General features: G+C 44.9%; 2 protein-coding genes across 10 annotated transcripts; one reads left to right on the forward strand and one right to left on the reverse strand.

Moving 5' to 3' along the window:
• Positions 1-349: 349 nt before the first annotated feature.
• On the reverse strand, positions 350-7,946 carry sdhaf1 (succinate dehydrogenase complex assembly factor 1). Of its 8 annotated transcripts, none has more exons than XM_044197549.1 (6): positions 7,609-7,946; positions 7,000-7,069; positions 6,750-6,902; positions 3,687-3,745; positions 2,359-2,490; positions 350-833 (listed from the first exon to the last, which is right to left on the reverse strand). In XM_044197549.1, exons 4-6 carry the CDS (start codon positions 3,741-3,743, stop codon positions 693-695), a joined length of 330 nt encoding a protein of 109 aa, XP_044053484.1. In that variant the 5' UTR covers positions 3,744-3,745; positions 6,750-6,902; positions 7,000-7,069; positions 7,609-7,946; the 3' UTR covers positions 350-692. The 8 variants fall into 8 exon arrangements, with proteins under 8 accessions (XP_044053484.1, XP_044053483.1, XP_044053480.1 ...); XM_044197548.1 differs by having other exon boundaries at positions 6,739-6,902; XM_044197545.1 differs by having other exon boundaries at positions 350-852; positions 6,739-6,902.
• Positions 7,947-7,948: 2 nt separating this feature from the next.
• nudt18 (nudix (nucleoside diphosphate linked moiety X)-type motif 18) lies at positions 7,949-13,681 on the forward strand. 2 transcript variants are annotated; one of them, XM_044197517.1, is made up of 7 exons: positions 7,949-8,075; positions 8,687-8,862; positions 8,964-9,074; positions 9,149-9,251; positions 10,527-10,650; positions 11,017-11,141; positions 13,125-13,681. In XM_044197517.1, the coding sequence occupies exons 2-7, from the start codon at positions 8,689-8,691 to the stop codon at positions 13,505-13,507; spliced, it is 1,020 nt and encodes a 339-aa protein (XP_044053452.1). In that variant the 5' UTR covers positions 7,949-8,075; positions 8,687-8,688; the 3' UTR covers positions 13,508-13,681. The 2 variants fall into 2 exon arrangements, with proteins under 2 accessions (XP_044053452.1, XP_044053453.1); XM_044197518.1 differs by lacking the exon at positions 7,949-8,075 and adding an exon at positions 8,126-8,268.
• The last annotated feature ends 435 nt before the right edge of the window (positions 13,682-14,116 follow it).

The following is a 14,116-nucleotide window of genomic DNA, read 5'->3' on the forward strand; positions in this document are numbered from 1 at the left end:
TTCTGGAATCATAAAATACCTCAAGTGTATTTTTTTTTAAGGGTAATTTAAAAAAAAAAAAATGTATTTGTCTATTTTATTTGTAGCAGAAACACCTTTTAAATCACCCTTTTTAAACAAAAATCAGGAAATTCCCTGACATGAAACCAGCAGCACCGAACATCCACACGTCCTGCAGGCTTCAAGTTCACCTTCGTGCTGTCTTTTCAAAGATCCCGCCCCTGAAACGGGAAGCAGCTGCCGACCCGCCAGACTTAAAAACTGATGACAGTTAGTCTCCGGCTGATAATCGGTCCACGTCATCAAACCTGGTCAGGTCGTCTCAGCATGAAGGACAGCACGACGGGGCTGAGTGTTTCCAGAAGCTTTTATTATGAAGAGTGGCGGAGGTTCAGCTTTAAGGCGATGACACAGAAAACAGCAGACGTCACAGAGTCTCCTCGTGATCACAGATTCAAGCACTTTCAAAGACTTTCAAAGACTTTTCTTTTGGTGTGATTTACATAAATGAACAGGCTGATTTTCGTATCAATCAGTCAAGAACATGAACTAAATAGTTACACAAACATACTGTAAAATATGAAAAGCAAACGTAGAATAAGCAAACAGTTTGAGCTGTGAAGACGTCACATGTGCCCGCGCTGCTGAGGCGTTCACATCTTTAGAAATATTAAAACACGGAGAGGTTTCATTCAGAGTATTGGAGCCGTTTCCAGAGCTTTCACTCGAGCAGCGAAAGTCAGAACTCTTTTCTCCACCTCGGCGTTGATCGCGGCCGGCGAGGCTCGCGGGTTCCCACGGACGAACTCAGCGACGCTCAGGATGCACTCTCTCTGAGGACACACACAGAAGCTGAATGAGGTCAATTACTGCTTGGGCCCTTTTACATTCTTTATCCCTCTTTTTTTACTCAGTTTCTTCTTCTGTTCCCTTTCAGGGGTCGCCACAGCGAATCACGTGCCTCCATCTAACCCTGTCCTCTGCGTCCTCTTCACTCACACCAGTTAGCTTCATGTCCTCTCTCACTACATCCATAAACCTCCTCTCTGGTCTTCCTCTAGACCTCCTGCCTGGCAGCTCCAACCTCAGCATCCTTCTACCAATATATTCACAGTCTCTCCTCTGGACACGTCCAAACCGCCTCGATCTGTCCTCTCTGACTTTATCTCCGAAACGTCTAACACGAGCTGTCCCTCTGATGTCCTCGTTCCTGATCCTGTCCGTCCTCGTCCCTCCCAAAGAGAACCTCAACATCTGAAGCTCTGCTGCCTCCAGCTCTGCCTCTTGTCTTTCCTTCAGCGCCGCTGTCTCTAAGCTGTCCAACATCGCTGGTCTCACCGCCGTCTCCAACACCTTTCCTTTCATTCCTGCTGATACTCTTTTATCACACAGCACACCTGACACTTTCCTCCACCCGCTCCAACCTGCTCGCACTCGCCTCTTCACCTCTTTTCCACAGTCTCCGTCGCTCTGAACCGTTGACCCTAAGTACTTAAAGTCCTGCACCTTCTTCACCTCTGCTCCCTGTGACCTCACCGTCCCACCTGGGTCCCTCTCATTGACACACATGTATTCTGTCTTACTGCGGCTAAGCTTCATTCCTCTGTTTTCCAGAGCAGACCTCCATCTCTCTAGATTTCCCTCCACCTGCTCCCTGCTCTCACTACAAATCACAATGTCATCCGCAAACATCACAGTCCATGGAGGTTCCTGTCTAACCTCATCTGTCAGCCTGTCCGTCACCAGAGCAAACGAGAAGGGGCTCAGAGCCGATCCTTGATGCAGACCCACCTCCACCTTGAACTCCTCTGTCACAGTTTGTAAATCTGAAATACATTCAGAGCTACACCTGTTTATTAAGCTGCTGCTGCTCAGACGTGTCCTTTTAATATTTAGTTGCTTTAGTGGATTCATTCGTTACGTACGTGGTTTTATTTTTATTTGTTCGTACCGATAACAGAACGGTTGATGACTGCATAAACCCTCTTTGTCTGCGAGGGAAACATCACATTCGTAACTCAAGAACAACTAACGATGTTCGTCACGCTTTGATGCGTCAAACCTGCAACTGAAAAGCACAAAACAACTGCTGCACTTCTGGGAGACATATGACGTTTTCTTATTTTGTTATATTACGTTTATCGTTCATGTAATCTTCTTTAATGTCCCTGTGTGTGGAAAAAGTGTGTTCTGCTTATTTCAATAAAGCTGTGGGAGAAAATGGCACTTCAGGGCTCCCGTACATGAACCTGAAACCCAAACAGACTGATCCAGAATCCTCTCAGGTTGACTCGCTGCAGTGCTGCGGCTGTGCATTTGATCCAGAGACAGCGCCCCCTGCGGGCAGCAGGCAGGTACCTTGTAAGCGTCCACTTTGTCCTGGCCGGTGATCCGGTTCAGCAGCTCTCTGCCGACCTGGACGCCGGTCACCGCCGTCAGAATCCTGCGGTCCTCCTCGGTCTGAGAGGTCAGCCAGCGCAGCAGCGCCATCTGCAGGCGGGAGGAAGACGTTTTAAAGAGGATCACTGTGGTGGTTTTGTTTTAGCTCTTTAAGTCATTTATTCTTCACTGATGAGCACTTTCCACGTTACGCTGTTGTCGTATTGTCGTCGTTCCCTCCCTCTCTGCTACCTTCTAGCATAAGTTCCCTTTCCTGACTGGTTCTGGCCTCAGACCCTCTACAACACCTCCACCTGGGTCCACGGACTCAGCATCCAGCACACCTCCCTGCCTGTTCCTTCAGGATCTGCCGCTCTGTCGCCTAATTTACTACAAAACATCAGATTTTATAAACTCTTCATATGTGTTTTGTGTGTAAAAATCTGAATGTGGTGAAGTAAAAAGTGCAGTATTTCCCTCTGAGAGGTGGCGGAGTGGAAGTACAAAGTACCTGAAATACCTGAGTAAATCTACTTAGTTACATTCACCACAACACACTCGTTTACAGGTGAGTGTCCCCGTCTGTTTCTTTTCTCAGAGTAAGTTTGTGCTGTTTAGTTTGAGCTGCGGCTCCTTTTCCCTTCCTCTTGTGTTTATCTATAACACTAATTCACTACTGTAACACCTGTAACACCTGTAACCAGTATAAAGCAGTTTGTAACTTAATAATCAGGTTGAAGGTGTTCCTTTCTCCTTCCCGCAGACAGCTGGATCAGGTGCCATCAGGTTTCACACTGGTTTCCTACCTAAATGTGCTACACATACAAAAGGTAAATGGGAAGAGACACCTGCTGCCCAGGTGGAGAAATCAAACACTGGAGAAATATAATAAAAATAAAGAATAAATAAATAAATAAATACACTCATCAGCTACATGACTGTAGCCTTTAGCATCTTAACAAACTTTATTATTTGATTGTGCTGTTCTGCTCCTATAATTCATCAAAACAAATCAATAAATAACGGCTTCATTTCCTGTCAGAAATGAACGAAACATAATCCCATTAATGTCGCAAACACGCCTACATTTAGACAGATGTGAAGCGTAAGATATTCTTAATAATCCTCATTAATCAAACATGTTTTTAACTTTACAAATCGATCGAGAAAATCTTTTCTAAAACACCTTTTATATTGTTTTACAGTTGTAATTTTTCCTAAATCACCATCCAAAATATTCTTGTTGCTTTACTGAATTATGGATAAACAGGTAATGAATATTAGATCGTGTTTGTTTTGTTTCTCACCTGCTGGAATAACTGCGCGGTGCTCATTTCTCCTCCTGAGGTCCCTGAACCCGACATGACTGAAGAACCGACGAATAAACGACAAAAACACAAAACAGCGGATAATTATGACCAAAACAACTTCCCCTGCAACAGATAACTGCAGCTAAACTCACTATTCTCACAGAAATATACCGAAAACTAATTCTTCTGTCTTCTAGATGTCTCACTTCCTGTTTACTTCCTGTTTACATCCCTTCTTCTTCTTCGTCGTCTTCTTCTTCTTCTGGTGTTTTATGGCGGTTGGCAAACAGCTTTTGGCGCTTTAGCGCCACCTTCTGACATGCAGTGTGGCTCACAGCGGTCTTGTGCCGACCCTGTAGTCTTCTTCTAAGTCCTGTCTTTTCCAAAAACCTAAATATCGCCCTGAGTTCAGCTGGAGTAACTCCTTTGTTCCGGACTTGATGCGATCTCTCCTCAGTCTGTTTTTAGTCTTTCCTGCTCGTACCTCGGACAGCTGATAATTACATGCTCTGCTGTATGTTACAGTACTCACACAGACCAGTGCCATGTTTACCAGTTATCTTAAGTTTACTGTTAAGACCAGTTTGCCCAAACCTCATCCTCGAGATAATGTCTTCTTCTTCTTTTGTTCTACTGGTTTCCCTCATTTCTCCTACTTCCTGTCGGATACTACAGTAACGTCTACCTTTAGTTTCCCTCTTCCAAAAGGTCCTGCCATTTCTTTTTCATTTCTACTTTAATTATGCTTTTAACTTCAGCCTTACTATAATTTACTGTCACATTTACTTTCTTAGTTGCATCTTTAGCATATTTGTCTGCCAGTTTATTTCCCTCCACCCCTATATGTGCTGGAATTCAGATGAATTTCACTATTACTCCTGCTTACTCCAGTAATTCTGAAGATAGTTGGAGCTATTTCCAGCATCATGTCCTGACTTGCTTCTGACTGTAAACTTGTGAACCTGGTTAACACACTACTAGAACTGAACCTATTAACACACTCAGTCGCAGTCGTCTGGACGCTGTTTTCAGAATCAAGACGTTTCGGCTCACATAAGCCCCGCCCTCAGGGAGGAGTCTACCTGAGTATCTGCTGTTTACCTGCCTAGTTTCACCTGAAACTGACCTAATTGTTTCCATGATGGCCCAGTAATCGGTAATCAGGCCTATTGTTTTCTGGCTGCACCTCCCTCATCACTGTTAAGTACCTGATTAGCATGTGATTGGCTTGACCACGGTGTTAATACACTGTGGTAAACTTTGGGCAGATTGAATCTCAGACCACCATTTCTGTTCAAAGAGGGGTTTTCTTTTTTCACAAAAGAAAACTGAGGAAAACTGCAAAGAACGGTACACAGGTGAGACTAAACAGCCACTTCACAAAAGACTTTATCAGCACAGACGACACGCTAACTCAGGATTGCAGAGCGCCGTGCGTTTGCGTCTAAAAGCTACAAACCGCACATTTGAAGACAGCGAGGTGAAGATTCTCAGTAGAGAGAGAGCTGGTTTGAAAGAGGAGTCAAAGAAGCCATTTTTGTGAAAAAAGAAAACCCCTCTTTGAACAGAAATGGTGGTCTGAGATTCAACTTGCCAACCGTTTACCACAGTGTATTAACACCTTGGTCAAGCCGATCACATGCTAATCAGGTACTTAACAGTGATGAGGGAGGTGCAGCCAGAAAACAATAGGCCTGATTATTGATTACTGGGCCATCATGGAAACTATTAGGTCAGTTTCAGGTGAAACTAGGCAGGTAAACAGCAGAAACTCAGGTAGACTCCTTCCTGAGGGCGGGGCTTAAGCAACACAGAGTAGCTTAAATTTCTGAGTTCTCAGACCATTTTCACAATTCAGAATGACTTCCGGATGGGAGCCGAAACGTCTTGATTCTGAAAACAGCGTCCAGACGACTACGACTGAAACCTTTTCTACGATAGAACACTCCTGGACGAATGAGGGACGACACCGCCCTACAGACATTCATGTTCCCCGGATGATGAATCCCACTGATTTTTCCTCTAAAGTTCAGTTTGTCCAACACTTTGGTTTGTGACCAAATACCTTCGAAACTAATGACATTCCCATCAGCTGTACTTTGAGTTTACTGCTAATTAGCAAAATGAGCTAACGGTGAACATTATACCTGCTGAACATCAGCATGTTAGCATTTAGCTCAAAGCACCGCTGCTAGCAGGTCTGCAACATAAACATCTGTAACTTGACTTAACATTTTAATGTCTCTATGAGACATCTATGTGATAATTACTGCAATATTACAGTTTCGTCCACATCACTGAGTTTATTATCATCATTATTATTATTATCATGTGAAGTCAAAGGAAATTTACGAGTCTAAACAGTCGCAGCATCTCCGCATGACACTTCGGCAGTGAGCGAGTCTTAAAGGAGGTATTTGTCGGTGTCATCCAGGGTCACGTGACGCCGTGCGGGTCAGAGGTCAGCTCTTCTCTAAGGGTTTGGAGAAGGAGCCCAGCTGTTTGGTGTTGACGTCCCTCAGCTGCTCCAGCTGCCTCTGTCCTCGCCGGTACAGATACTCGATGTGCATCACGTCGCTCTTCTTGATGCGAGCGTTCTCTCTGAACTCGTCGCGGATTCGGGAGGTGAAGCCCGGTTTGTCCTGGCCGGCCCGCAGGAACTGCCGGTACAGAGCCAGGACTTGCTTCTGCAGCTTACTGTGTCGCGCCATCGGGACAAACTCGACCTCACCGGCCCGAAGATGCAGAAACCAGGTCGACGGGAAGCCAGAAGGACACGCTGACGCCAGAGTATCTCCAGCTGCGGTTCCTCTAACGTCCACTAGATGCTGCTGTGATCAAACTCCGACTGTATTGAAGTGAATGGGAAAACCCCCGACTTCTCTCTAGAAATACAAAGCCGGTATAGCTGTTATTCAACGAGTCGAGCTCTCAGAAGATCGCTGATCTTCTCTCGGCAGCCTGAGCGCAGATTTATGATCCCAGACGCTGAAGGTGATGTGAAACCCTAAATGTGTAAAGCTGGAGCGACAGATTGAACTCAGAGGACCTTAAACGCACCACGACGCTCCACTTTGCCTCCTGTCTGTGGAGTTTCTGGGGCTGTGATGCTGCAGACAGCCGTCTGTGAGCTGAGGGGAGCAGGGAGAGCTCTGATTGGCTGAGAAGACGTCTGAGGTTTCCAGGTGTTGAGCTGAAGCAGGTAGGATCTGACTGTAGGAGTGAAACACACAGAGTTTAGGCGATGCGGCAACGATAAAACACAGGATTCATCGTCCAGCCGAGACGCTGACGACACCTGCCGTCTCACCTGCATCCGTGCTCTCTGAAGGTCAACGTTTTACCCAATCAGGGTGTTTCTGGATGAAACCGGAAGCAGCCTGAGGAGCAGAAAGCATCAGCTGTGTGTGGAGCGATGAGGAGGCTGGAGCCTTCCTCACACGAACACATGAAGCCGACAGAAGCGTCACGTTTCCATCAATCGACCAATCGATTAATGAACTCTAGCACTTAAACGATTATCAGTCAATCAGCAACATTTGATTAATCATCAAGTACAGGATTTTAAAAAAATGGTTTCTTCTTGACTGTAGTTTTGGAATATTTTCAGCGACAAATCTAAACTTTGACCTGGTGAGATTATAAATTCTGAATTATTAGATACACACATACATAAATACATACATACATACATACATACATACATACATACATACATATATATATATATATATATATATATATATATATATATATATATATATATATGTTTTATAAATATATATATTTACATACAGACTGAAGTGAAGTATTTTTGCAGCAGGAGATCTGGTGGTGGTGGAAGTGCAGAAACACAGCCAACTATAACACTAACTCAACTAGGAGGCTGGCGGATGAAGACACACACCAGGTAACTCACCTGTTTGACGCTGCGGGTTAAGACATGTTTCACCTGTTAGTTAATCGATCGAAATATAAACGTAGAGTATAACCTAAACATCATTATTAGCGGCGTTAGCTGATGTAAACAGCCCGTGTGACCTTACTGCACGTTACAACACCACTGTGAAGCCAGCGGACTACAAACTGCTACTTCCGGTAATAGATTTTTTTTTTTTACAATAAATAACTTATTTAGAACCACGAAGAAAAGGTAGATTTTGTTAACGATTAGGACGCCCGGAAAAATACTACTTGTTATTAACGCGTGTGTAGGTATATTTCAACCTGCTCCCGCACCCGATGCGGAGTTACGTATACTCGCCACCGCTTTTATTCTGGAAATCCCAAACCGGAAAAGGTTGGGACGCACTTCCGGGTTAGCGCGTATGCGTCAGACGTCAGACGTCAGTCAGCGTCGCTAACACGGCAGCTGATCGCAGGAAGGTTCGTGGTTTCGTTTCTGTTCTGTTTCTTGTGTTTTTCTGTTGTGACTTTTTGATGAAAGTGCAGAAACTTTCCGCGAGACTGTAGTTCACACTTCCGCCCTCTGACTCGGATCATTACTGAAGCTTATCAGCCATTAACCTCTGCACGTTCAGCGCCGACGACAGGCTCGTTACGCGGAAATAACCGCGCAGTAATGAATAAAAGTGTTTCTTTATTGTCAAATGTTTTAAAATTGTGTCCAAAAAACGACCCATCACATCACGTGAAGTACTTAAACTAATGTGAAGCTGCGACTCAGAACTGACTTTTATTAGCACTGTCTATTAAATTACATAATGAGTGTTAACATTCACTAAAAATAGTATATATATACATATGTATATGGAAATATGTGCGTGTATATATATATGTATGTACATAATTGTATATCTTCCTTGTAAATATAATGTTGTGATTGTTTTTTATGTATTTTATTTTAGTGTTTTATTCTATTATAATTCTAAATATTTGTTTCTTTTTTATACCATCAAAAACTGTAATAATCATTAGTTATATATTATTATTACCTTAGTGTTTTTATTTCCCTGCGTGTGTTTGTGTCGCTGCAGACATGGAGGTGAAGGAGGAGGAGCAGCGGCGGCAGGTGGAGGAGCAGGTGGAGAGGCTGCTGAGCGGTCAGGGGTCAGAGGTCACCGGGTACGACGTGGGCCTGGAGCAGAGCAAACCGGCAGCTCTGAGGAAGACCGTTACCTACATCGTCTGCGCCGTCATCTTCAACGATGAGGTCACCCGTGCTGACGGCTTCCTGTTTCTGACGCGCTCACATGTCACAGAGTGATGTCACAATGTATGTGTGTGTGTGTGTGTGTGTGTGTCCTCCAACAGGAGGAGGTGCTGATGGTGCAGGAGGCGAAGCAGGACTGTTACGAGCAGTGGTACCTGCCTGCGGGGCGGGTGGAGGTGGGGGAGAGCCTGGAGGAGGCGCTGAGGAGGGAGGTGAGACACACACCCACACACACGCGCGCACACACCTGTCCGGTTACCTGAGTTACAGCTCTGTTTGTCTGCAGGTGAAGGAGGAGGCGGGGTTTGACTGCGAGCCAATCACCTTACTGCTGATCCAGGAGCAGGGACCACAGTGGATCCGCTTCATCTTCCTCGCCAAAGTCACAGGTCAGAGGTCACACACACACACACACACACACATTCACATGTTTGTACTTCTGTACTTATGAGGACCCTGATTGACATAATCCGTCCCCGAACCCTCTCAGCCCGACCTGAAGCTAAAGCCGTGACGTCGTCGACCTCGCCGTGATGTCGTTCATGACATAGTGATGTTTATACATTCATAGATTGTGGATTCTTACAGCGAGGAGGAGCAGATTATTAACGAGGTAATTAAATTATTACTCAAGGCAAAATATTTCTGACTTGTTTTATTCTGAATATGCGGTCGGTTTAAACGTCAGCAGCGCGAGACTCCGCGGTGTTCCCGAGGTAAGCTGCGTTTTTTTACCTGCACACATTAACTTTGTGCAGCAGCGCTGCCTCTGTGGACTTATACGCACAGACATCACAGCTGGAGCTGAAATGACCGGTGTAGCGGTGAGGGTCGGAGGTGAGTCCTGGGTTCGAACATTTGTGACGCGCTTGAAGTCTGTACTTTACAAATGTTCTGAGATCCAACATGCGTTTCGTAGGTTTATTGCACACGAGCCATCAAAGCGCGGCAGACAGAGGACGGACGTGAAAACCAGATAAAACAGGTAACGTAGACGGACAAAAAACAGGAAAATCAGGCGGTCAGCAAAAATTACGGCTACCCGCCCCTGACTCTCAACAGCCTGGCCTCAGGTAAGTGCGCACCTTTACAGACATACGCGCACCTGCTCCCGTGAGCTCCGCCCCCTCAGCACCAGACCAACACACAGTGCACCCGCGTTCTGTCTCCTACAATAAGTGAGTCGATCGAAAGACAAATAACCGGTAAGTATTTTGATAATCGATTAATCGTTAAAGTTATCTTTCAAGCAAAACACGTGAAAAGCTTCCGGTCATGCTCTGACTGAACTTCTGCAGTTTGATAATTTGCTGCTTTTCTCTGTCACGAATCGAATCTCTTCGGGTTTTGAAGCGTCGGCCCAACGAGAAACAAGACGTTTGAAGACGTCACCAGACGGGCATGTTTTCGCTATTATTTGACATTTCAGAGATTCAACGATTAACGGATAATGAAGATAATCATGAGCTGCAGCCCTAATCGCCACATTTCAATAAACATTAATAAATATATAGAAATGAAAACAAACAGCGTGGCGTCTGGCGTTAGATGTAGCTGGGGAGTGAATGCAGTGATGAGAACAGGTGTGCAGCTGCAGGTGAAGGTGTTTTTAAGATGTGTAATAAAGTAAACAAGGCTCATCTCCTTTTGTCTCGCTGTGTCAGGTGGGAGTATAAAGAGTCTGTCGGCGGCAGACCGGGAGTCTCTTCAGGCCTCCTGGTGGGACAGACGGTCTGTCCTCCCTCTCAGAGGACGAGACATCCTCCGTCTCATCGACTGCGGACTCAAGTACGACTTTAAACTCTCTCGGCCCCGGAGCTCCAGTCTTTGTGCTAAGCTAAGCTAAACACATGTCTGTACTGGACACAGAGAGGAAACTGGAGAAGACAGGACTGTTCCTGTCCTGCAAAACCAACACATTTCTGATGGTCCGAGTTTTTGTAACAATAATGTAAATATGTATTATCTTAAAACGACGGCATACGTACCGGTTTGTGTGTTGGCTTTGTTTTGGGATCGTTAAGATTAGTGTCAGTTTTCTCACGCTGCTTTAACCAACGTGGTCTGAATGTATTCGTATACGCAGCGATGGAAACGGCGAGAGTATGAAGATTAAAACACCAGCACTGACTCTGGCGGCTGTGCTGCTTTCAGGTACCGTCAGGATCCCTGGCATCCTGTCACGTTACCTGTAGACATGAGCTGCCGTCACGTGGTGCAGAGACTCGTCCTGGTCTTCACCAACGCTCAGGAGCAGGTCTGGGTTCTGCTCATCAAAGGTAAAATGAACTTTGGGTTTTTGGTTTATTTTCGCTGATTAAAGCTCTGACTATTAAAAATGACAGCATTTGAACATTTTCCTTTCAGAGCAGAGGCCTGATAATCAATCATCACAATAGGTAGATTGCAAACATATGAAGAATATGGATCTGGGAGGACGTCGAGCATTAAAACCACATTAAATTCAATTTGGGTTTAATTACACTGGCTGATGTGAGGCGTCCATCTTTGTTTCCATTTCTTTTTTTACCATTTAAAATCTTTATTCGCAAAAGATTTGCACCATCAAACAAAACTGTTTGGGGAAATTCGTCCACATTCTTCCATCATTCAGTCCTGTTCATTCATTTGCAGCTCCACTCTGATTCCACCATTTTGAGTCTTTGTTTGTCCCGTCTTTCTTCCAGTTGTGCTTCTTGTAGTCTGAAAATATGAGTCGGATTTATAGGACCATCAGAGCTCTCAGTTTTTACTACTATCTTGGATGACAAATAAAGTTGTTATGTCATTTCAAATAACACGCTGTAAATAAACTGTCAGCAGTTTTGTTTTACGTATTTGTGCTATATCAGAGCTTTCAGAATTACTGTTGAGGTCTCTTAGTCTGCAGGCTCTTAGTCTGAGACATTTAACATTTGAAAACTTTGGCTTCTTTTGTTCAATGAAGAAAAGGATTTTATAGAAAAATGTGATTATATTTCTCAAATCGTAGAAAAGGTTTCAGTCGTAGTCGTCTGGACGCTGTTTTCAGAATCAAGACGTTTCAGAAGTCATTCTCAATTGTGAAAATGGTCTGAGAACTCAGAAATCTAAGCTACTCTGTGTTGCTTAAGCCCCGCCCTCAGGGAGGAGTCTACCTGAGTATCTGCTGTTTACCTGCCTAGTTTCACCTGAAACTGACCTTCTTTTGTTTCCATGATGGCCCAGTAATCAGTAATCAGGCCTGTTGTTTTCTGGCTGCACCTCCCTCATCACTGTTAAGTACCTGATTAGCATGTGATTGGTTTGACCACGGTGTTAATACACTGTGGTAAATGGTTGGCAAGTTGAATCTCAGACCACCATTTCTGCTCAAAGAGGGGTTTTCTTTTTTCACAAAAGAAAACTGAGGAAAACTGCAAAGAACGGTACACAGGTGAGACTAAACAGCCACTTCACAAAAGACTTTATCAGCACAGATGACACGATAACTCAGGATCGCAGAGCGCCGTGCATTTGCATCTAAAAGCTACAAACCGCACATTTGAAGACAGCGAGGTGAAGAGTCTAAGTAGAGAGAAGAGTTGGTTTGAAAGACGAGTCAAAGAAGCCATTTTTGTGAAAAAAGAAAACCCCTCTTTAAACAGAAATGGTGGTCTGAGATTCAACTTGCCAACCGTTTACCACAGTGTATTAACACCGTGGTCAAACCAATCAAATGCTAATCAGGTACTTGCCACCACAGTGTATGACCGTGGTCAAGGCTAATCAGGTACTTAACAGTGATGAGGGAGGTGCAGCCAGAAAACAATAGGCCTGATTACTGATTACTGGGCCATCATGGAAACTATTAGGTCAGTTTCAGGTGAAACTAGCTAACTAACAGATACTCAGGTAGACTCCTTCCTGAGGGCGGGGCTTAAGCAACACAGAGTAGCTTAAATTTCTGAGTTCTCAGACCATTTTCACAATTGAGAATGACTTCCGGATGGGAGCTGAAACGTCTTGATTCTGAAAACAGTGTCCAGATGACTACGACTGACACCTTTTCTACGATGTAACACTCCTGGACGAATGAGGGACTACACCGTCTATATTTCTCAAAGTACGGTATTACAAGAGTATCAGTATCAGTTTCTCACTTTTCTTCCAGACAAATCAGTTTTTTGTCCCAGACTACATTACCCATGAGTCTCAGCGACCGTTACTTTGGAGAAGACTTCCTGTGTGTTTTATCATTTGTGAAGATCCATGAACTAACCCCTCCCCCCTCTGTCCTGCAGCCCCGGTGCTCCACCTCCCCACAGCGGCGGCGGTGAAGACCCATGCGGTGACCTGGGCATCCAACATGGTGGTGCAGGACGCCATGCCATCAGCGTACTACGACCAAAACGTCAGCACGCTGGGCGTCTTCAGCCTGCAGCACAACGGCCGGCAGCACGGGAAGACGGACGGCATGTGCTTCAACACGCTGGTGGCGCTGGTGCCCGACCGCGTCCATCGCAACGAGGACGGAGAGAAGGTGGAGTGGACGGGGACGGGGCAGCCTCCACCTGTGGAAAACCCTCGATACGTCTGGCATGAAGTCCAGAAACAAACCCTGAGAGAGAAACTGCTGAAAAAGACCAAGAACACCTCCATCTTACCCATCCACAGCCTCTACTGACCAAAACACACTATACATCGTTCACCTCTGGGACGTTAGAGGACTCTTATTGTGAAAGGATCACATTAACTGTTGGCTTTAAGGGAGGAGCTTTTATTCTGAAAGAAAATGTCTAATTTATTAGTTGGATTGTAGAGTTTAAATGTGAACGGAGCAATAAAATACTACTATTTATGTTTAAGATTCTGCTTTAAAAAACACTTTAAATTAAAACTTAAACATTTTGGGAAATCTGCTTATTATCTTTTCTGAGAGTGAGATGTTCAGATGGGTTCAGCCTCGTGTCTGTGTGTTAACAACAGAGCTGGAGTCAGGACGGGGTTAGCTTAGCTTAGCATAAAGACTGGACGCAGGGGGGAAACACCTACCAACACCCTTCCAGCTCACTGACTAACATGTATCTTCTGTGTACGCCGTACAAAAGGAAAGGCGTAGTTTTAGGCGGAGTAATGTGCTGGAACTATTTCTTTTTGAACTACAGTCAGGCTCAGTGACTGTCTGCAGCTTCCTGTAGTCCTGTCGTCACCCGGCCATAGCTACCACTGAGCACACTGTGCAGGGACCAAACCAAAACCTGTGCAAGTATTTATACTTTTACTTTCATCACGC

The sequence above is a fragment of the Siniperca chuatsi genome, linkage group LG5, assembly GCF_020085105.1.
Source record: "Siniperca chuatsi isolate FFG_IHB_CAS linkage group LG5, ASM2008510v1, whole genome shotgun sequence".
Taxonomy (NCBI): Eukaryota; Metazoa; Chordata; class Actinopteri; order Centrarchiformes; family Sinipercidae; genus Siniperca; species Siniperca chuatsi.